At 35.3% G+C, this 24,102-nt stretch overlaps 1 protein-coding gene across 3 annotated transcripts in view; it reads right to left on the bottom strand.

Annotated features, from left to right (window-relative positions):
- The window catches only part of ZNF451 (zinc finger protein 451), an 87,524-nt gene that overhangs the window by 11,603 nt on the left and 51,819 nt on the right, over positions 1 to 24,102 (bottom strand). The window contains exons 8-14 of one of the 3 annotated variants that reach the window (XM_039244310.1): positions 21,748 to 21,901; positions 21,081 to 21,228; positions 16,319 to 17,928; positions 11,757 to 11,900; positions 10,267 to 10,397; positions 9,043 to 9,229; positions 1,355 to 1,423 (exon numbers count right to left, since the gene is read on the bottom strand). In XM_039244310.1, the coding sequence (XP_039100241.1) occupies positions 1,355 to 1,423; positions 9,043 to 9,229; positions 10,267 to 10,397; positions 11,757 to 11,900; positions 16,319 to 17,928; positions 21,081 to 21,228; positions 21,748 to 21,901 (2,443 nt within the window). The remainder of the gene's footprint in view (positions 1 to 1,354; positions 1,424 to 9,042; positions 9,230 to 10,266; positions 10,398 to 11,756; positions 11,901 to 16,318; positions 17,929 to 21,080; positions 21,229 to 21,747; positions 21,902 to 24,102) is intronic. The other 2 variants (XM_039244313.1, XM_039244314.1) reach the window with 2 other exon arrangements.

The following is a 24,102-nucleotide window of genomic DNA, read 5'->3' as shown; positions in this document are numbered from 1 at the left end:
TTTATTTAACCACTGAATTTTGGTTAGAAGACCAGAGTTTTCTACTTCAATGAATGGATGAATCAAGTCTACTGCCAGACTCAAATTCCCAAACTCCTAATAGCAGAGATCTAGTATGCTCTTTTTTTTTTTTTTTTTAAATGTTTTATTTATTTCTAGGAGAGAGAGAGACAGACCGCGTGAACAGGGGAGGGTCAGAGAGAGAGGGAGTCACAGACTGAAACAGGCTCCAGGCTCCGAGGTGGCAGTCAGCACAGAGCCCGACGCGGGGCTCGAACCCACGAACCGTGAGATCATGACCTAAGCGAAAGTCGGACGCTTAACTGACTAAGCCACCCAGGCGCCCCGAGATCTAGTATGCTCTTAAACAATTGCATTATGTGAAAGATCAAGCAAATATACGGAAAATAAATCAGCTGGGCCAAGTCACATTTTCCTTCCTACTTGCTAGTCTCCACATTCCCACTCTCAAATCTCCAATAATAAATACTTCAATGAAATATATTAAGCCTTCTACTATTGTTCTTTAATGTTAAAGATGCCACTGTAATAGTTAAACTTCTTCAGTGAAGCTTAAACTATTTTCTAAAATCACTGGTTTTTCCTATTGTTATTTAAAAGTAGTCTGTTATGGAAAAACCAAAGTACAAGCAAATGACACAGCTAAACAGTTGTACAGCCAGGAAATTATTTGATGTAAAGTAATACAAAATGTCCTCTTTAACCTATGGAAGAAAATAGCTTTTCCTTTAAGAAGAGGGAAAAATTTAAATTATAGAAACAGTCCATTAATAATCAGACAAAAGTGTTTATTTTCATAGTCCTACTGCTTAACTTGTAATATTCTTTTCCCCCTTTTTATTTTTGAGAAAGAGGGAAAGAGAGAACGCATGTGCGCAAGGGGGAATAGGGCAGAGAGGGAGAGAAAGATAATTCCAAGCAGGCTCCACACTAGTGGAGGATTTCTGAGGCTTGATCCCACAAATTCTGAGACCAGGATCCAAGCTGAAATCAAGAGTTGGATGCCTAACTGACTGAGCCACCCAGGCACCCCTAACTTGCAATATTCTTAATTCAAAGCAACTTGAAATAAAGAAAAATTAGGAAACAAAAATCATCTGCTAGCCCAGGGTTAGACAACTTTTTCTGCAAAGGGTCAGAAAATAATTATTTTAGGCTTTTGTCACTGATTCATCTCCCATGAGAAAATGCAAACTCTCCTTTAAACAAGGAAACAATATTTTTGAAACTTAGGGGTAGGAGGTTAATAGGAGGGGATAAAGAGGCAAGAAAGGGAGCAATTAAAAAATACAGATACAGTAAAGTAAGAAAAGGATTAACTACATTAGGTTACCTTCCTTGGATCTGAATTCTTCTTCTATTGAAGTATTTTTTATACCCAGGTTATCATCACTGTCACATTCTGTAAGGCAGAATCAGTAAATACATTTCTGAAAAAGTTATTGTGCCATCATTTAATGTAGTCTCCAACGATATTATTTTCAATCACTTCTTCCATACCCAAGCTTAATTACAATTCATTAGCATTATACCACTTTCCCTATAAAATGCTTTTAAAAAATGCTTACCAAATAGTACTTAAATCAAAGGGGGGGAATGTAATGAAATAATTCAATTTCAGCTCTGTATTCAAATTATTTGAAAAATTTCTTTTAGCACAACTGTTAATGAATATAAAATTCTATTATTAAAAAAACCCTAGAAATTAAGAAAAGCTAGTATGCTTGTTTAAATCTACCAAATAAACTCCCAAGTTTAAGTTACATGAAATCATCTTAAGATTTTAAAATGATGAGATAAAGTTCTTCTATATTTTGAAAATCATGCATTCACTGCTATAGAGACCACAGGTTTAAATTAGCAATATTTCTTCTCGGCACAAACTCACTTACCTGATATCTTATATACTTTTATAATGAAAAAGCTAAGTCTATAAAAATGACATGACTGATAAGGTATTGCAAAAATCACTTAAAATTTGAAACAGTGAGCAAATATTTGATTTATCACTTTAACTACATTTAAATCAATATATATATCATAGTGACTCAATCAGGATTTAAATAACTGAATATAAGTCATATGGACATAGTGGCTTTTGTGGAAAATATGTAAAAACTTAAATATACATTTAAAAATTAAAGATTTTTAGTATTTATAAATAAAAATCACTGTATTTCACTTGTATTTCTTTGTTGCAAAAAATATGTTGTAAGCCGTCTTTTGCCATTTGAGCAAAAATACTAATGCTGTTTTTACAATCTGTTACATACACTTACGAATTCAAATATTTCAAGCAATGTTTTAGGGAAATAAAACTTTACATTTACAATCTGAAGAACAACAAATAGTGTATTGAAACATTAGGAACAAAGAGAAAGTACCCAAGGTTTATGTTATTACAATTCAAAGGCAATGCCTGTCAAAAGCAGCATTTTTTTTTTAAATTTTTTTTTTTAATGTTTTGTTTATTTCTAGGAGAGACAGAGAGACAGCGTGAGCAGGGGAGGGTCAGAGAGAGAGGGAGTCACAGACTGAAACAGGCTCCAGGCTCTGAGCTGGCAGTCAGCACAGAGCCCGACGCGGGGCTTGAACCCACGAACCGCGAGATCATGACCTAAGCGAAAGTCAGACGCTTAACCAACTAAGCCACCAAGTCGCCCCTCATATTTGGTATCTTTATACAGACTGTTCAATGTTGTCACACTACAGCAAAGTGTCTCTCATTATCTTCTCAAGGAGATGGTTAGAGTCAATAATTCACACCGGATTCTCTACATCATAAAATCAGATATATCAGTAAAAGGCTTAGCCTTACCAAGAGATATTGATAAAGAGAAAAATACTTGCTGTGTAACAGCCACAGGTAGCTTATTTTAACCTTTCTAGACCTCTACGAAATACGCTAATCTTAACACATCCTACTTCAGTGTTGCAAGGATAATTAAATAACATGTGGAAGCTGTTCTTTAAATATGTTTAAACATAGGGGCGCCTGGGTGGCTCAGTTGGTTAAGCGTCCAACTTCGGCTCAGGTCACGATCTCATGGTTCGTGGGTTCAAGCCCCGCGTCAGGCTCTGTGCAGACAGCTCAGAGCCTGGAGCCAGTCTTCGGATTCTGTGACTCCCTCTCTCTCTGACCCTCCCCTGCTCACTCTGTCTCTCTCTCTCTCAAAAATAAATAAAACATTAAAACTTAAAAAAAAAATATGTTTAAACATAGTCACTACAAGTATAAAAAGCAGCTAGCAGAGTGGCTGGCACTTTGTAGGCCCTCAATAACGATTAGTTAGTTCCTTTAATCTCCTTTAAAACATTTAAGTGACAAATTACATCTGCATCTTTGGAATACGAGTATTGAGTTAGAATGAACATATATTTGTGAATAAAATGTAAAAAAAAAAAAAAAGAAAAAAGAAAAAGAAAAAGAAAGAAAAAAAAAAGGTCTAGAAGGAGAGACCTGGCTTCTCTGATTAGGATTATTAGAAAGGATTCATCTTGGCAAGATTTTTTTTTTCATTTTATTTTTTAAGTATGCTTCACACCCAACATGGAATCATTGTAGGGCTTGAGCTCACCACTCTGAGATCAAGACCTGAGTGGAGATCAAGAGTTGGACACTTAGGCACAGCTGGGTGGCTCAGTGGATTATCTGACCCTTGATTTTGGCTCATGTCATGATCTCATGGTTCCTGAGGTTAAACACAGCATTGGGCTCTGTGCTGAGAGCATGAAGCCTGCTTGGGATTCTCTCTTCCCCTCTCTTGCTCACAATTTCTCTTTCACAAATAAATATTAAAAATAAAAGTGTTGGATGCTTAGACAACTGAGCCATCCAGGCATCCCCTGTAAAGTTTTAAATCAGTGCATACAACTGGGGTGCCTGGGTGGTTCGGTTGAGCGTCCAATTTCAGCTCAGGTCATGATCTTGCAGTTTGTGGGTTCAAGTCCCATGTCTGAGCTGTCAGCTCAGAGCCTGGAGCTTGCTTCAGATTCTGTGTCTCCCTCCCTCTCTCTGCCTCTCCCTTGCTTGTGCTCTATCTCAAAAATAAATCATAAACATTAAAAAAAATGAGTACAATATAAAATAGAACTGATGAAAGCTAAGGGAGCCAAAGGTATCAAATTAAAAAATGTTTTATAATATCTCTACAGAGATTTATACATTTATCATAGCTGTAATCAAAATGTAGGTGCTGGAACCCTGATGCTTAGGAGAATTTAATTTACAGGGCAAAAGCCATGCCACATTCAAATCTCAAATTTAGTCTAAAGGGTTATGTTGCCAACAAGAGAAAATCACTTACGTTAAGTTAGAGATTTTAAAAAGTACCAGTAGTAAAGCTATTTAGCTGTTCTCTCCCTAACAAGCAAAAAGGTAATACCTTATGGTCAACTGACTTGACATTTACATAGGAAACCAGCCACTCTGAATATCTTTATTTTTATTGTGATAAATATTTTCTGACAAAAACTTCCCATTAACTGAAAAACTGGCAAAAACTGAAGATAAAACATTGTCACAAATTCTCATGACACTATTCAATAGATTCTTCCTTTTTTATATAGGAAGCTCCAGTTCAGTAATGTCACTTTCTAGTCCTATTAATGGAAAATCTCTGAAAAGTTAGAAAGAAATAAGAGGTTCAAACTATCATTTATTTATGCTATGGTGGCTTACAAAACCTGAAAAATCAGGAGACTGCCTGTAAAATAATGACTAATGTAAGAGAACTTCTCACCATATGTTACTTGTAGTAAGAACTTTGGTCATATCCTAAAGGGTTTTGTGGGTTGGTTGGTTGAGACCACAAAGCCCCTGAAACTGTATTTGATATATATACATGTTTATTTTATTTATTTTTAATTTTGAGACAGAGAGATGGGGCATGTGGTTGGCTCAGTCAGTTAAGCATCCGACTTCAGCTTTGGTCATGATCTCATGGTTTGTGAGTTACAGCCCCACATTGGGCCCTCTGCTGACAGTGTGGAGCCTATAGAGAGAAAGAGCTCTAGACAGCGAGTATACAAGTGGAGAGAGAGAATCTTAAGCAGGCTCCACACTCAGTGCTGAGTCTGCTGCAGAGCTCAACCTCAGGACCCTGAGACCCATGACCTGGGCCAAAATTAACAGTCAGATGTGTAACGAAATGAGCCACCCAGTCTCTCCCATGTTCATTTTTGAGGAAAGAAACATAGAAAGCCTTTGTCAGATACTCAGAAAGATTCAATGATTCCCTCCCCCAAATGACACTGCCTTAAGAAACAGTCTTGTTTTCAAATCTGAAGATAGGAACGCTGTGCTAAGAAGTTAGAAGAGAGGAGTTACCCTGGCATTCCTGGCATTCTTGTGATAAAGTACCTTAAAGGCCGAAGAAGAATGACAGTATTTGTGGACACTGAGAACTTATCCAAGTCCCAATACATATCAAGTATCATTTTTAAACAAATGCTATTATCCTACTATTTACAAAGCCATTTGTTAGGAAAGGTGATGGAATAAAGTTACCCAAGGATTGTTCTTATTCTAAAGTTCGCTACTAGGTAATTTGATGTCTTTAAGCCTCTTATAAAGGAAAAAATTTGTCTTAAACTGAATCTGAACATACTGCGATTCAGTGTAACTTATTTTTTTTGGATTTTAGAGTTAGCTACATAAGTATTTTAAATCTAGGTATAAATGAAAAATCAGGATTTAAGGAATTGACACATCTTTGGCCACTTAAATTTTTAGTAATTTTCATCACTTTTAAAATGTAGTGGCTGTAGCACATGAAAAGATGCTTGGGCATCTGGGTGGCTCAGTCGGAAGCATCTGACTCTTGACTTCAGCATGGCTCATGATCTCATGGCTCATGAGTTCAACCCCCGTGTCAGGCTCTCTGCTGACAGTGCAGAGCCTGCTTGGGATTCTGTCTCCCTCTCTCTCTGCCCCTATTCTGTATGCTCAGTCCCTCTCTCTCAAAATAAATAAAATAAACTTTAAAAATGTTTAAAAAATTGAAAAGATGCTCAACATCACTAATTATTAGGGAAATGGAAATCAAAACCATAATGAGATATCACTTCACACCAATTAGGATGACTACTATAAAAAAACAAACAAAACCTAGAAAAGACCAAGTGTTAGCAGGGATGCAGAAAACTTGGAACCCTTGTATACTGTTGGTAGGAATGTAAAAATGATACAGTTGCTATGGCAAACAGTATGGAAGTTTCAAAAAATTAAAAATAGAATTAGCATATGATCCAACTATTACACTTCTGGGTATATACTCAAAAGAAAAAGCAAGGTCTTGAAGAGATACTGGTACATCTATGTTCATAGCAGTTATTCACAATAGCTAAAACATGGATATATTGCAAGCATCCATTGACAGACAAATAGATAAGCAAAATAAAGTCTGTAGTTTCAGCTTTTGGCTTTGTCCAGCACAGTTGAGGATGGCAGAAAGGATTACTCAAGACTCCATGCAAGTCAAGAGAGGTGAGAGGGAGGCTAAGGGAAGTTTCTCCAAGCTGCACTCAAGCTCCCAAATTTACTGAGCAGACATTTAGGATAACATTGCACAATACTCAGGGAGCTACTTGCTAGTAAGAATGTATAGAAAACACACAGAAAAACAAGCTAAGACAGGGTAGAATATTCCATGCAATAACATGGTCTAAGGAACTTGTGAGCATTGGCAGGACCTAACCTCTAGGTACATATTAACTAGATAAGCAAAGTTGAGTACCCCCTAGATATACATTAACTAGATAAGCAAAGCATGGCTGCTGTTTTCAGCAGGTCCAGAAAGCAGTTTTCTGTTTTGCAATACATTCCCTATAATCTCTTAGCCCAGGACATACATACTTGACTTCCCACAAAAGTATACACACTGAGTGGAATATTATTCAGCCTTAAAAAGGAAGGAAAATCTGACATTCGCTATAACCTGGATGAAGCCTGAGGACAGTATGCTAAGTGAAACAGGCCAGCCACAAAAAGACAAATGCTGTATGATTCACGAGTTATGAAGTACTTAGTCAAAATACTGAAGAATGGTATTGGCCAGGAGTTAGGGAAAGGGGAGTGGGAAGTTACTGCTTAATGGATATAAAGTTTCAGTTTGCAAGAGGAAAAGAGCTCTGAAAATGAATGATGGTGATGGCTGCACAAAATCTAAATGTAGTTAACACCAGTGAACTATGCACACTTTAGAATGGTTAAGATGATAAATCTTCCATATATTTTACCACTTTATTTTATTAGAAAGAAAAACAGAAATAAAAGTAGTGGCTAGAAATTGTATTTTCTTCTTATGGTAGTAATAATAAAAATAGCTGCTATTTATTAAACACCCACAGTACTTTATATGCTGTGCTAGACATTTTATACATATTGCTAATTCTCACGACTTTATAGATATGAAAAGTGAGGCTCAGAAAAAGTTCAGTAACTTGCCTGAAATCACACAGCAAGGATGGAGCAAAGTTAGCATTCAAACCAAAGCCCATGCCCTTCTTTATGCACTCTCTCTACGATCTCTGCATTTCATAAAAATTCAGAATAAAGTACACAGTGCCCTCAAATAGCAGTACATTCAAAAGAGCACTGATTATGAATGAATTATTAAAAAAAAAAGAGCATAAGAGGCATTTAGAGGGGAACAATCAGTATATAACAATAACCTATATCTTACCTCCAACCCAAATACATCCATGCACATCTACTTATATGTAGCTCTCATTCCAAATCAAGTTGGTAAGAAAGGCAAATCAATAATAAGTTTCACATTGAAAATTACAAAAGAAATATTTGTTTCCCAAAGCAGCAGCATAAAAAAAGGGAAAAAGGATGGCTTAGGGTGGCAAAGGTAAAAATTTAGGTATTTCACAGTACATTAAGATGTTGTTAAGGACTGGGGACAGGATGGCAGAAGAATAAAAGAAAAAGAGATTTTAAAAAAGGCAGCAGTCAGAGATGGAAAAAGAAAATAGATGAAAACAAAAATTACAGAAAGATAAAGTTCAGGAAGATAAAATCCAGTACTAAAGAATGACATAAATATGCAGAACAGAGTTGATTTCCCTTTAAAGAGCAAGTTGGGCTAGTAGATTAATGATTCCTAACTTTGCAGAAGTAAACTGATCCAGTGTAATGAGTGACTAGAGCAAAATTCTTCAGAATGGGTTTTTAATCAAAATATGGCTCCAAAAATGCTGAAAGAAAAAAAAAAAACCTAGGAGGACAGCAGAGTTGGAGAATTTAAAGCATATAATAAAAAAAGGCCAAAGACAGTTTTTCAGTGAGGTCACTCATTAATATCTTCAAATCTTATTCATGGCTGCAAGCCATGAGGATATTTAAAAATTATACTTTTGTTCTTTTCTTCTACCCACATTTACTTCAGAAATTACAAAAAAATCTCATCTGAATCCCTAGAATTAAATCCTTTTTAAAATACTTGTTAGTGAAAGTGAACATTAGCACAACCTTTCATGGAACAATATCAAAATGTCAGAGAAGAGAGTTTAAGTCCTGGGAACAGGACAGGAAGGTACCCCTTCCATGGAACTAAAGCTCTCTCATGACTTCATTTTGTCCCTGTCAATCTCTTAAAATGATCTTTTTTTTAAACTGACATATTATTATTTATTCTTTCTGGTTTAACCTATAAGCAATTAGCTCTCTGAAAAATTGAAGATAAATTTGTAATTTCAGAAACAGTGAAAGTCTGGATTCTGAGTTTTTCAAAATTGTATTAACCTATTGCAAATCGTGAATATATATTTTATATACATGAATGTAGATTTTTATCTATTAGATCAGAAAAGGCTCCAGAAAATTATGAAATCATCGTTTCTCTAAAACACTAAAAAATAAAGTGAGAAAAGGAAAAAATAAATAAGAAGTATGAGAACATGATGCTTTAGTGAGCAGCCAGGAGTTCACTAGTGGACAGCAGTTTATTGGTTTCTTTCAGCAGTGAAGTCTCCTCCTCTTGGGCGGTTTGCACTGTGACTGTAGGTGCGTACCTTTGGTAGTATCAGATATGCTATTTAACAAGGCACACATCATATCTCCCTCTAAATGGTGAGGGTTGAGTATATGTGCTGGCCTCTGAGTCTTCTTAAATTGGTTCTCTAGTTCCAGAAAACCTTGATCTCCTGAGAGGATGGTGAAAGGAATTTGCTTGGGTAGTTGTTCATCTAGACGGCCAGCCTAATTTGGAACAAAACGCATATGTTGATAAAAATCAGTATTTGAGTTTTAAATCATTACATCTATTTCAGAATGAACACATACCTAGAAAGGTATTATTTATTTACTTAAGATTTTTTTTTTAAAGTAATCTCTACACTCAACATGGGGCTCAAAGTCAACCTCGAGATCAAGAGTTGCACACTCCATTAACTGGGCTGGTCAGGCAACCCTAGAAAGGTATATTTAACTTGTTTTCTAGCTCCCACCAAAGTATGATACAAAGATCTCCTTCATAAATAAAATATGCGACACTTAATCAAACATAAACTGACACCAATTATAAGCTATTTTACGTGGCACTAAGAAAGAAAAAAAAAAAGGCCAAAAGAAGTCAAATAGGCTTTCATATAAAGCTGGAATGATACATGGGTTACAAACTTAATTTAAGGGTAAATAAATAAATCTGCCAGAGAGAAGGTAAGCAAGGTAATCTGAATAATTCAATCTTAGCACCGAATAGATAGAAAAGAAAATGTTTTGTGGTTTAAAATGTAAGCAGCAGTCAAGTTTACAGAGTAAATTCATGTTATCAGTGTGACAATGTAAACCTTTAAGCCGAGAATTTAATGTAAAATGGGTCTCAGGTTGGTAGTTTCTCTAGGTGATTGGCAGACACAGAAGCAAATGCAAATCTCACATAGGCCAACGATGGTTGTTAAGGTGTCTCCCAATTTCAGGGATGTTAAAATGTGTAAGTATCTCAGCATACATCAAATGCACTGTCATCTATTGATCACTATTCTATAAATAGTTGAGGGTCTGTAGACCCATTGTAATGGGTAGCTGGGAGTCTGCTAGGAATTGGGGAAAAGCAGTACCTAAGTATGATATGGGTCCTTGCCCTCATTAGTCATCAGCAGAATCTGATATAGAAGGTTTTATACAAAACTACAGCAATGAAGAATGCTCTATACTGTCATTACGATTTCAGTAGAAAAAAAAATTCCTAATGGGTCCTAGATTCACATTAGATTTTGAATAAAACCATCACTCACATGCATACATATGGCAAAATCAGCAGCATCTTTTCTTTTACTACAACGAGGATGAAGGAAGAAACATCCAATCCTATTCAGGTAATTATAGATTTTACAGTTGAGTGGAGGCTTCCAATTGGTGTTTCCACCTATTATTTTAAGAAAGGCATAAATGATAGTCAAACAGAGAAAATAGAGAACACAACAGTAGCTACAACTGAAAGCTGTACTAAGAAAAAACACACTAGAAAAAGATTTTTTAGAGGGCAAGTACTAGATTAGAACACAGAACTCCGTTCTAGTATAGGCATCACCATTTTGTTGCTTTACAACTTGGCAAAGTATGCCACCTTCCCTCAAAACTCACAGATAAGTTATGGAAAATCAAAAGAAATATGTGTGAAAAGTCTCTGAATGGTATAATTCCATATGAATGTAAGCATTAGTGGGTTTTATTTACTTTAACAAATATGTCAAGACTATTCAGTGGATAGAAATGATAGGCAACCAGCAAAGCTAAATTTACTAAAAGGTTGAACTAGAGAACTTATCCATGTTAGTATGTTTCTTTTTTTATTTTTTTAAGGTCAGTATGTTTGTATCTTAAATCCAGTCCTCCTCTTTAATTTTTAAAATTATTTTTAAAATATTTATTTATTTTGAGAGAGAGAGCGTGAGGTGGGGGGAAAGACAAAGAGAGAGAATCCCAAGCAGGTTCCATGCTGTCAGCACAGTGCCCAACGCAGGGCTTGATCCCACAAACTACGAGACCATGACCTGAGCTGAAATCAAGAATCAGACACTTAAATCGACTAAGCCATCCTGGCACCCCAAATAATCCTCATATATGTTGTTCCCTAACAAACATGATATTTATTGGATCTTCACTATACTAAACTTGTGTAAATCAAAGTTGTGTCTCTTCCTATTTGGTCAATGGTTTGTAAAGAGAGGTTTAGATGAAGTTGCATGCTTATGAACTTCAGTTCAGTAAGGATGAACAGAAAAGGTAATTGTGGCATCTTGAAAATCATACTAGTTCTGTAGCCATGTGATCCAAGTTCAAAAGCTAGTTCTACTCTATTTATTACTTTTATACTTTGGGGAAAAAACTTTTCAAGCATTCTTCCTTATATTTTAAAAAGGAAATAAATATATAATAATCAGTAAACACAGGTTAATATCAAGCATTGTATCTGGCACATTGTAGTTGTTGAATAAAGCCTTTTTCAATATGTATCTAAAGATCCACAAGCTTTAGGTCACCAAAGAGAGCTAACATTCGCCACAAAGAAATGTAAAGAGAAAAATATTCTAGCAGAGTAGCTATATAATGCAAAGTGACAATATTCTAATTATGCTTGTATATTCTACTCAAGAAGGTTCAAGAGCAATACATATTCTATTCAAGAAGGTTCAAGAACAGTACGTCTTCCAAAAGTGGAACATATTCTAATGGAAAAAAGAGGAGAAGGTATCATTTCAAATGTTTTTCTTATCAATCATACCTTGAAAGCCCCAGATGAATGTTCCTTGGTTAAGATGCCCTGGTAGATGACCAAAAAAGTTTGACCAGTTATCAAAGTCTACAAAGACTATATGAGTCATGGTTCGCAGGTAATCCAAATCTGGAAGCTCAACAACTTCCTCATCTGAGGAGAGAGAAATGTTAACATGAATTTGGAATTAGCTAAAAACATTTTAATTTCTCAAGTTTAAAAGATACTAGACAATATGCAAAAATATTAATCTTGAATGTTATTAATTTCTACTTAAAACTTTTCATGAAATCCAAATCTGTACATGATACAGTGTATTTACACAAGATAAGAAATATCTGAATATTTCCACAATTTTATTATTTTTTCTATAAATACATGCCATTGACACTAAGCTGATCTTTCTCTTTTTAATTAAAAAAAAAAAAAGACATATTTAGGGGTCCCTAGTTGCTCAGTTGGTTGAGCATCAAACTTCGGCTCAGGTCATGATCTCATGGTTTGTGGGTTCAAGCCCTTGTCGGGCTCAGTGCTGACAGCTCAGAGCCTGGAGCCTGCTTTGGAATGTGTCTTCATCTCACTGTGACCCTCCCTCACTTGGGTGCGCATGTACTCTTTCTCAAAAATAAACATTAAAAATTTTTTTAAATAAATAAAATAACCTGTTACACAATTAGTCAGAAATACAGTCCTTGACTTTTTTGCCCAAACACATGAGTATTGTCTAAAACACATCTTCTTTGTATGTAGCAGCTAGGCCCTGCCACCAATGTGTTGGTCTGAGTTCACAAATCTGTTTTAACCCGTACCTTCCCTGTCACTTCTCTGGCTCTCCTCTCTTGCTAAGTTGTTTCCTGGCAGTTACTAAAATCTGCCACTACAATAGCTACTGCTGCTACTGGAAATGCATAGCCACCTTGGTTTTGTGGATTGGCAAGGTATTGGCCTCCGCCACCATAGGGGCCAGAACTTGTCTCCAAACTTTTCTCCTTTCATGTGTCCCAGATTTGAAAAATGTTGTAACTGCCAAAAGCATAGCTTCCACCACTTCCAAAATTGCTTCATTACCAAATCTGTTACAGCTAAGACTTTCTTTAAAAGTCACTTATACAGGAATTAAAATATAATAATAATGTACTAGAAGAACTAAAAGGCCAAGTTTTAAGGCTGAAAAACCAAAAACTTGCACCATCCATCAAAATAAAATTCAAGGTGGGGCACCTGGGTGGCTCTGTCGGTTAAGCATCCGACTTCAGCTCAGGTCATGATCTCACTGTTTGTGAGTTTAAGCCCTGAATCGGGTTTGGATTCTCAGCTTTGATAGCTTGGAGCCTGCTTTGGATCCTCTGACCATCCTTTGGATGCTCTTTCTGCCCCTCTCCTGCTCAGGCATGCACATGATATGTTAAAATATCAAGGTTACCTATTAAGAACTTCTCCCCACCAGAACTGTGTTCTTTTCTCAATCTAGACTGATTAGTAACCCACTAGCTATATGATTAAAAACCTAGAAAGCACAAATGAAATAACTTACAACCCTCTATCATAAAGTGGTGGTACCGGTGGCAAATCAGGACCTCCTACCACAAACACATTTTCCTTGGTTTTCTTAAGTTCTTTCCTCTTCCACCATTCTCTAACCCTTGTTCTCCATCCCTTTCACTTCTTTCATACTTTTCTATCTTGATAAGGCCTTAAAGTTTCTAGTAGCAACAATGCAAACCTTAACTTCTAAATTATTTTTAAAATGAGTAGGTTCTACTCCACCTAATAGAGCCTCCCTCAAATATACTACACTGCCATCCTCTCCCATTTCCAAGCCACCTATCTTCTTTTATCTTGTCTTAAAATTCTTAGTAATTGTAGGGGCCCTTGGCTAGCTCAGTCAGTGGAGCAAGTGACTCATGATCAGGAAGCTGTGAGTTTGAGCCCCATGTTGAGTATAGAAACTATAAAGATTTTTTAAAAATTCTTAGTAACTGTAGATTTAGATACTATAATCATTTATCAAACACAGATCAACATAAATTCCCAAAAGTAAGTGGGAGAACAAAAGGAAACCACAAGAGAACATAAAAACAGTGTGATCACTGCTTCACTGTTAGAAGTAGAGCTGAATGAGTTGGTAGTATGTCACGTAACCATTTCTTACATAAAACACACCAGGACTAAAGATGATACTAAGATCTATAAATGCTATAGAGCAAGCCTGAATAAACTCAGTAGTTCATAAAAATAGTTTATAAAAAATTTCTGGCCAAAATTTTCACATATCCTCAGTATCCCCATTCTATACTGTATAACATGCCAAGAGCTCATATTTATTTAAAAGAATATGGACTTAGGGGGACACCTGCGTGGCTCAGTTGGTTGGGCATCTGACTTCCAGCTCAGGTCATGAACTTGTGGTTAGTTTGAGCCCCACATTGGGCTGTGTGCTGACAGCTCAGAGCCTGGAGCCTACTTCAGATTCTGTGTCTCCCTCTCTCTGTGTTCCTCCCCCACTCATACTGTCTCTTTCTCTCAAAAATAAATATAGATTAAAAAAAAAAGAATATGGACATAAAATTATACTCTAACCATGACAAATTATACTTCTAAACAAACATCATACTCTTCTAGAGTTACTCTTTTTTTTAAGTTCATTTATTTATTTTGGGGGGAGGGCAGAGAGAGAGGGTGAGAAGGAATCCAAAGCAGGCTCTGTGCTGACAGCACCTAGGCCACCCAGCGTCCCTAGACTTACGCAGTCTTATTTAGACTAAGTGCAAGGGGATCTATGCTTCAATTTTCTCCTTGGTCTCCTACTACCACTTGTAACTCTACTTCTAATTGCTACTTTAAGTCTAAGTAAAAGCTCTGCTTTCTAGACAATCATAACAAAAACATACAAATTCTGAAGTGAACATTAAGATTTCTCATACTTAGAATAAAGCCAAAATATGAGGATGTGGAGAAAAAGGAATACTCATACACTATTGGTGGCAATGTAAACTCGTACAGCCAGTATGGAAAACAATATGGAGGTTCCTTGAAATATTAAAAATAGAATTACCATATGATCCAGTAATTCCACTACTGTGTAATTACCTAAAGAATACGAAAACACTAATTCAAAAAATACATGGACCCCTATGTTTATTACAGCATTATTTACAATTGCCAACTTATAGATGCAACCCAAGTGTCACTGATAAAGATGTGATATATACACATACATATACACACACACACACACACACACACACACACACAATGGAATATGAGCCATAAAAAAAGAACAAAATCTTGCCATTTGCAACAACATGTATGGATCTAGAGGGTATAATACTAAGTGAAATAAGTCAGTTAGCAAAAGACAAATACCATATGATTTCACTCATGTAGAATTTAAGAAACCAAAGAAAGAAAAAAAAGACAAAAACCCAGACTCTGAAATATGCAGAACTGGTGGTTACCAGAGGGGAAGTGAATGGGGAGGATGAGTGAAATTAAGAGTATTCCTATCAGGATAAGCACTGAGTACTGTAAAGACCTGTTGAATCACTATATTATATACCTGAAAATCAGTGTATGCTAACTATACTGGAATAAAAAAAATTTTTTTAAGTAAAAAAAAGAATCAGCCAACAACAACAAAAGAATAAAGCCAAAATATAAACAAAAAGAACTCACTGGATTTATCTTTTTAATGAACCTAAGTCTAAATAATAAGAAGAATCTAAATGTTAAGGATCACACACACACACACACACACACACACACACACACACGTTAAATCTGACATTCAGAAAGACTATCAATTTCCTTCATCTCTCAAAATTCCCATGCTTTTTGTAAAAGACAATGTTATCTTAAATACATGTTGTTTAAAGCTAATATATACTCTTTTTCCCTTAAGTTTAGAGTGGTTGAATGAATATTTAAATATTAATATTTATTCGTATTTAGGGATACACATACCCCAGAAGTATATGTTACAATAATGAACTGATTAATGTATCATCCCACCATGTTTCTTACTTCAAAATTGAATCATTATTAACCTTCACAAAAATGATGGCTACAGGTGCACCTGGGCAGCCCAGTAGGTTAAGTGTTGATTGATTCCTTTTTTCTTTTTTTAATGTTTATTTATTTTTGATAGAGGGAGAGTGTGAGTCGGGGAGGACAGAGAGAGAGGGAGACAAAGAATCTGAAGCAGGCTCCAGGCTCTGAGCTGTCCGTATGCGGAGCCTGATGCAGGGCTTGAACTCATGTACTATGAGATCATGACCTGAGCTGAAGTCAGATGCTCAACCAACTGAGCCACCCCGGTGTCTGAAGTGTCAACTCGATTTTGGCTCAGGTCATGATCTCACGGATTAGTGAGATCCAGGCTTCTGTTGAGCTCTGCACTGACAGTGCAGGGCCTGCCTGGGATTTTCTCTCACTCCCTCTCTCTCTGTCCCTCCCCTGCTTGCGTGGACACTCTCTCAAAATAAATAAATTTAAAAAATGATAGCTACAATATGTATGTTTCTATATCAGTATATGAAATGTGCATGGACATTAGAGTTGTAAAGCCATACCTATATTCTGACAGCTTAGGTCATTTTCAGCTCCCTTCTCCAGCTCTGAATTTTTTGGATGGCTTACTGCCTGTTTTAGTTTTCTCTCTGTACGTGAGGCACTGGCAGCAAACTTGTACAGGCTTGTTTTCTCAGATGCAAAATGAGCCACACTGGGTTTCCGTAAAAAGCAGTGTTTTCTATGGAAGTGCTGCTGAGCACTCTTGGGATCATGAAATGCTTTGGTGCAGGCGCCACACTTGATGACATACCGTTGCTCCTCTTCCTCCTCACTCTTTTCTTCTCTGTGCACTTCGCGGATGTGAGTATTGATGTCAGCTACATTCTGTGCTGTTGCTGAACACAAGCTGCAGCGAAACCACAGTTTACCTTTATCCAGCATGATTTGGAGACACCTACTATAATCTTCCTTTCTGTTGACTTTACAGATGTAACTCTCACGGCAACCACAAGTTAACAGGTTACTGGTCTCTCTTACTGGAAAATCATTCTCAGTTTTAATTGAAGTTTCAGTTTTTTCTGACACAAACACATAATCTATGCTGTGGTGCTCCTTATAATGACTTAAAAATTCTTCTTCCACATTGAAGGTAAGATCACAAAGCCCACAGAAGTACTTAATCTTTATCTCATTGTTATGCTCATCTTGGCAATGTCGGTACAGTGTTTCAACCTTGTGAAAAGTCTTTTTGCAATGGGCACAGCTATATCTATGAAACTGGTGACTTGCTAAAGACATGCAATGCTGTTTTACACATTCCTGGGAATCAAACATATCTTCACAAATTCGGCACTGCCATTTACCCCTTGGAGGACTGTTTGCTGGAGAATGATCAATGATAGTAATAGTTGAAGAAGGACTCTTAGCAGTCAAATTACTCACCAATGTTGTAGAGGATGTTGGCAAAATTTCACCTTCTACCTCATCCGTCTCATAAAAATATCTGTGTCCATTATGAAATTCAGTCACATGTGCCATGATAGTCTCTTTTCTTGGTAACTCCTTTCTGCATGTCCGACACCAGAAAAGAAAGTTATTTAAATGTGCCCCTCCATGAATCCGGCTCATATGTAAACGGATGACCCCTGAATCTTCACATACTTTTCCACAGACCACACACTTATAACACATTGTGTTTGCTGAGAAAACATGTTTTTCCACTGCATCTTCACTTGGGAATTGTTGATGGCATTCACAAAACCAGGTTTTAACAAATGACTTTTCTTTCTGAGCACAAACTATACCTTCATGGCTTTTACCTTCTAAATTCATCTTCTTTTTTGGAACAGTGGTGCAATCTTGTGAGCTAGATTCTTGAACAGACATGGTTCTTTTAAGTGATGAAAATTTTGATCGATCTAGCAAGAGATTCAAGTCAGAAGAAGGTTTGTTCCCTTCACTGCTGTGGCAATAAAGTAAGACTGATTCTTCCATTGAGGTAATGACTTGGACTTTGTGTCCTGAATTCTGCTTGTGATTTCGGGTACTGGTTTCATCCACAAAGACTTGGTTGCAATGTGCACAGTAACCTCTTAATACGAATTTTTCTGCAACTTGGGCAATGCTCTTCTCAGCTACAGCTACAGGACCAGCATTTCGACAACGAACTCTAAATTGGATGAAAAAAATCTCTTTTGTAAGTACTTTCTAAATACAGTATCTGTTTTTTATAGGAATTATAAACAATGTATACATAAAGCACTAAAAGATATTTTTCAATAAAAAATGCACGTTACAGAATTTCACCTTAGAGTACCTGAGTATTACCTATATTTTGTCTATTTTTAATCCATATACAGAACAGTAAAACTAGAATCAAAAGAATAAAAAAATTCACACAAATATTTAGAAATTGAATGCCTAATCTTTAGAAGTTAAATAACAAATTTCTACTAAATCTATGGGTCAAAGGAGAAATTAAAAGGGAAAAGGTAAAATATTTTATTTTTAAATAAATAAAAAAGAAGACAACTTGTAAAAATCTAAGGGTAAAGCAATGCTTTGAGGAAAATTTATAACTTTAAATGTTTATATAGCAAAAGACGACCCAAAGTCAATCTAAGCTTCTACCTTAAGAAGCTAGAAAAAGATAAGCAAATTAAATCCAAAGTTTAAAGAACAGAAATCAACAAAGTAAGAAATAGGCAAAAAACAAAAAATCATCAAAAGTCAAATGTTGCTGGTTTCAAAGATCAGCAAAAATTTGTTTTGAGATAAATTATAGATATAAACATAAATGCTAAAAATAAAAAGCTTAAAAAAAGCTGATGTTCTTGTTTGCTGAGGAATGTAGTTCAAAGAAAATAAAATAAAATAAAATAAAATAAAATAAAAAAGCTGATGTTCATAAAAAATGAAGTAAACAAAATATATTCCTGAAGAATAAGCAGAGGATTCTCAGGGTAGAGGACAGACAATCACAAAAGACAAAGTCACTAAATTACACTTATGGAGATTAAAAGCTTCTGCTCATCAAAGGACAGAATTAATATGAATATGCAAAGACTGGGACAGAATACAGTCACATATTTCTGACAAAATATTTATATCTAGACCATATCAAGAATTCCAACTCACTATGAAAAAAGCAAACAATCCAATTTTTAAACTAGCAAAAGACCTGAACAGACATTTCACTAAGAAAAATAAATGAAACGCCCATAAACACATGAAAGAGTGCCCAATGTCATTGTTTATCAGGGAAACGCGGTTTAAAACCACAGAGACATTCAAAAGAACAGCTAAAATGAAAGACTGGGAATACCAAACCTTGGCAAAGATGCAGAGTAACTGGAACTCTCATACCTTGTTGATACAAACACTTTGGGAAAATATGTAGTAGTTTCTTATAAAACTAAATACACACTCTTTGATCCAGCAATTCTACTCCTAGATATTAATCCAAGATGAATGAAAACACAGGTCCATAAAAAGACTTGTACAAAATATATACAGTAGCTTTATTTATGACAGCTAAAAACTTTAAATCCAAATGTCCAACATCATGAGAATGAATAAACAAACTGTGCTTAGTTCATATAATGTAATACTACTCACCAGTAAAAAGAACCATGTACTAAGCAATATAGATGAATTTCCCAGATATTATGACAAATATGAGAGTACATACTATATGATTTCATTTACATTAAGTTCTAAAGGAGATGAAGCCAATGTAAGCTGGAAAAAAATATCAGAATAGAGCCTCTAGGGTAAGAGGGTGGGAAATGACTGAAAAGGGACACAAGGGAACTTTCCAGACAGGTAACTTATTTACGATAAAAATGTAGGTTAACAGATGTATAGATCTATCTGTCAAAATCATAAAAGTGAAGATGTGTACACTGTGATTAATTTAATTTGTATCTCAAAAACAAAGAACTTTTAAAAATAATTAAGGGGCTGGGGCGCCTGAGTGGCTCAGTCAGTTAAGGGTCCAATTTCGGTTTAGATCATGATCATGTAAGTTGTGGGTTTGAGCCTTGCACTGGGCTCTGTGCTGGAAGTGCAGAGCCTACTTGGGATTCTCTCTCTCTCTCTCTCTCTCTGCTCTCCCACTTGTGCACACACACTCTCTCTCTCTGATAAGTAAACTTAAAAAAAAAAATAATTAAGGGGAATAAGAAGCATAAAGATGTATAGAATAAAACAAGAATGGCAGTGTTGATTCTCCTTACAGAGGAGTAATGGGTAAATGGAGGTTCATTATACTATTCTGCTGACTTCATACAGTTGAAATTTTACATAATAAAACCCTAAGAATAAAAATAACAGAATCAGGATTTGAACTCATGAAATATAAGTCAGAACCAGGACTGCTAACCTTAGTAGTTACACTGGGTATATACAGAGTAATTATATTTTACTGCTTTGTTTTTTGAGAACATATTTTACTTGAAGGCTTGTGAAAATAATTGTTCTATTTAAATGAATGCAATTGTGTCATTTATTAGATATGAACTGTTAATATATTTTAATGATGCAACAGGAAAAACAGAGACCTAAGAGACATAGCACCTAAAGAGAAAATATGTACAGATTTTGGATCATGATTCCAAGAAACTAAATGTAAAACAAAAAACTTCATGAGATAATTAGGGAAATTTGATAACTCACTAGGTATTTGATGCTATTAAAAATACCAGTTGTTTAAGGTGTGATTAATAGTATTATAGGATTTTTTAAAAAGAGTCCTTATCATTCATAGTTATATATTAAGTATTTACAGGTAGAATGAAATGATTTACTGCAAAATAATAACTTGCATGGAGTGAGAATATAAATGAAACATGACTGCCATTGGTTGGTAACTCCTGAAGCTGAGTGAAAGGTATACTAGGGGTGGTACATTGCTTGATAATTTCCATTGTAAAGACAAACAAAATCATACTTGATTATTTGATAAATTTGACCTTTCACTGAAATTTAATTTTCATATGTATATTATACTTTTCATTCTGGTTGACTTAAAGGCAAGTCAGTTTTTACCCACTCCTCCCCTATACACACACTCCTCACAAAACACACAGAGAAAAACACAAATAGAACTGTTTGTTTTACATTCACAGCAATATCAACATATCCACTTTTTCCATACCTTTAGCTTTTCTCATTATGCTAAGTTTGATTAATTTCAAGACTAATATATATTCTCATTTTAAAAGCAGAGAAACATGAAATAGAAAAGTATTTTGAATCCTCCTACTGGTAAAGAGCTTCTTGGGCATGATTCCCTTACAGCCCCACTAGACCTGTACAAACCTGAAGTGGGCAGTGAGCTCCAGGTGAGAACGTAGGGTCTGGTGGCAGGCCACACACTTAACTTGAAATGGGACATCTTTGCACAGAGAGATCAGAAGTTTCTTTGCAAAAGATGGAAATGATATTGGCTGTGCTATTCCCTTGTCATCTGAAAGACAAAATGAACCGTAACTTGCAAAGATTTAAGCAGATAGCAACCCAACCTTCCTCTCCTTTGCCTTCTTCATGGCTGGAATATGTAAAAGATTGTTGTGATAAAAATCTAAGGGAAGTCATTTTCTAGCCATAAGTACAAAGGATGCTGAACTCATGCTCAAAATGTGAACCTTAAATCAGAGAAATACCCAACTTCCCAGGTATTATGGATATATGAAAAATTATTACATCAAAAATTATTTTTATATTTATTATATAAATAAATGTTTTCTTCCCAAGTTTCTCTTCATTCCTCAAAGTAACTAAAGTTTACTGCTGCTACAGCTCAATGTTGAGAATCTTTCTTGGAAAAATAAAAATTAAGACAATCTTTCACTTTCATGTTTCCAATCCAATATGAGGATGTTACCTCAAGAATTATCTGGTAAAATAATGGTAAATATAAAAATACATGGTAAATCAGCAAAAATTAAAGTACTTTAATAATTTTCAGAACAGAGTATTAACATACCACCCAGTTGAAAATTCTGATGGAAATGATTCTTTCCAGACATATGCTTCAAACACTCATCCTTGCTGCTAAAAAGAAGGAAGCAATTTGGACATGCCAAACACTGAATAATCTGAGGAAGAAGGTTGTTTTTATGTCCATCATCTGCAGCTTCCTAAAATACAAGGCAAAGCTGTATTATAGACAACTAAAATCAGTATTCAATTTTTAAAAATCAACTTTCAAAATTTCTTATTTCTTTGGAATATTCTGTATCAGCTTTTAACAAGAAAACTTTTCTCTCCTCAGTGCGAAGAATGGAATTTTTATCATAAAATTTCCTATGTGAGTTAAAAATACTTTTCTTAAAAAAAACTCTTGACCATGTTTTTGTGATAATAAATATACAAGTTTGCTTTCTATGTTTTTCCTTTATATATATATCTATGTTTTCATAGCACTTATACTTTTTCTCCCAGTTTGCTTTATTCACTCTAATCTGCAATATAACCTATGTTGATATATAATGTGTTCTTCCACAAATGTCTCCATGCTTAATAATTTTCAAAAATATATAGAAATAAACATATAGGGAACTACCACTGTTTTACCAAATGTTATCATCTTACAGACTCTTCTACTTCTTAGTTCTCTTATTCCAATATACCTAATGAAATGCCTAAAAAAAATCAACTGGCATTCCTCTAATTCATTCTTCTCAACAGCTGTAAACTTCTCAACTGGTTGGTAATCAGTGTAGGTTTATTAAGACTTAGGCAACTATTCATTACCAGACTTTTTTTTTTCTTGCCACTATAAACAATACAATGGTGTTGTAAAAAACGTCCTTAAATACATATCCTTATTTAAAGGTGCATTTTTCTCATTATTAGGAGTGGCCCGATTGGGTTAAAAGGTTTATTACTTGAATATTAAAAGCTACTGTATGATTGTTTTTCAAACAGGCTCTACCAAATCACACATTCCCTAGCAATGAATGAGCCTGGCACAATAGCTACTATAGATTTTTTTTTTAATTCATACAATTCTATGGAGATTCCGTATTCTGTGGATTGCTTATTCATATCCTATTGCCTGATGTTTCAGTTGTTTTTGTTTCCTTCCCTTCTGGTCAACTTGTATCATTTCCTCATTATAAAAATTAACTTTCTGTCTCATGCTCCAGTTTGTAAACATTTTTCAACTATCTATGAATTTTGTATGTGGTCACTTTAAAATTTTAATATAGTCAAACAGGTATATCTTTTCTAGCATCTAGGTGTCCACTTGGTTAAGAGGCTCCTCTATCTCAAAATTGAAAATGTTTTAAATATAAAAAATTTTTTTTCTTAAAGTAAACTCTATCTCTAATGTAGGGCTCAAACTCACGACCCCAAGATTAAGAGTCACAGGCTTAGGGTACCTGGGTGGCTCAGTCAGTCAAGTGTCTGACTTCAGCTCAGGTCAAGATCTCACAGTTCATGAGTTTGAGCCCCATGTCAGCCTCTGTGCTGACAACTCAAGAGCCTAGAGCCTGCTTCAGATTCTGTGTCTCCCTCTCTCCCTCTGCCCCTCCCCTGCTCACTCTCTATCTCAAAAATAAAATAAACATTCAAAGAAAGAAAAATTTTAAGAGCCACATGCTCTACCAACTCAGCTAGCCAGGCTCCCCAAAACTGAAAATATTTTAAAGTACCTATATCTATGTATGTGTGCTTGTGTATAAATATAATTTGACATCTTGTTAATGGTCTTTAGGGTAATAGCCTTAGAAGCTGTAGTGTGTCTTTTTAAATTTACTATCATTAACATTAGGGATATAGAAAGTTTATACAGTGCTAATAAGATGCAACAGAAAGAGGAATAAGAAATTTACATTTACAATGAGCACATGTGAAGAAGCACATTAGGGTTCAAAATATACTTTTCCATTTAGTCCTTATGATAATCACATGAAGCACTATTTGCATTATTTACCAATGAAAAAACTAAGATTTAGTTAAGTCAACACTTCTCTCCCAGACAAGATTACCATTCAAACACAGTCTTACACCTTTGGTTATAAATCCTTTGCTCTTTCCATAATACCTCACCCCATTTTAACTTCCTGAGTGCCATGCAGAAGATCACATCCCAAGAAGATACTTAGAAGGTTCTAAATAAGAGCACTGAAGGCATTTCCTAAACGCCAATTTATACAAATGTCCCCAACTTGAAGAATGCTAACAAAATAATTCTTAGTGCAACTGTGAGTTATAAATGGATTCAACATAAAGTCTGTTTAAAGTACTTGCTCAATAGAATGTAATCCTACATAAAATTTTATTGAAATATGCCAACTGCAAAAGTATAGCATCCTAGCTTGTGCAAACTAGG

Source organism: Hyaena hyaena, unplaced genomic scaffold (assembly GCF_003009895.1).
Source record: "Hyaena hyaena isolate Hyena2069 unplaced genomic scaffold, ASM300989v1 scaffold_242, whole genome shotgun sequence".
NCBI lineage: Eukaryota > Metazoa > Chordata > Mammalia > Carnivora > Hyaenidae > Hyaena > Hyaena hyaena.
The sequence above is the reverse complement of the archived record's forward strand: the minus strand, read 5'-3'. Positions and strand labels throughout refer to the sequence as shown.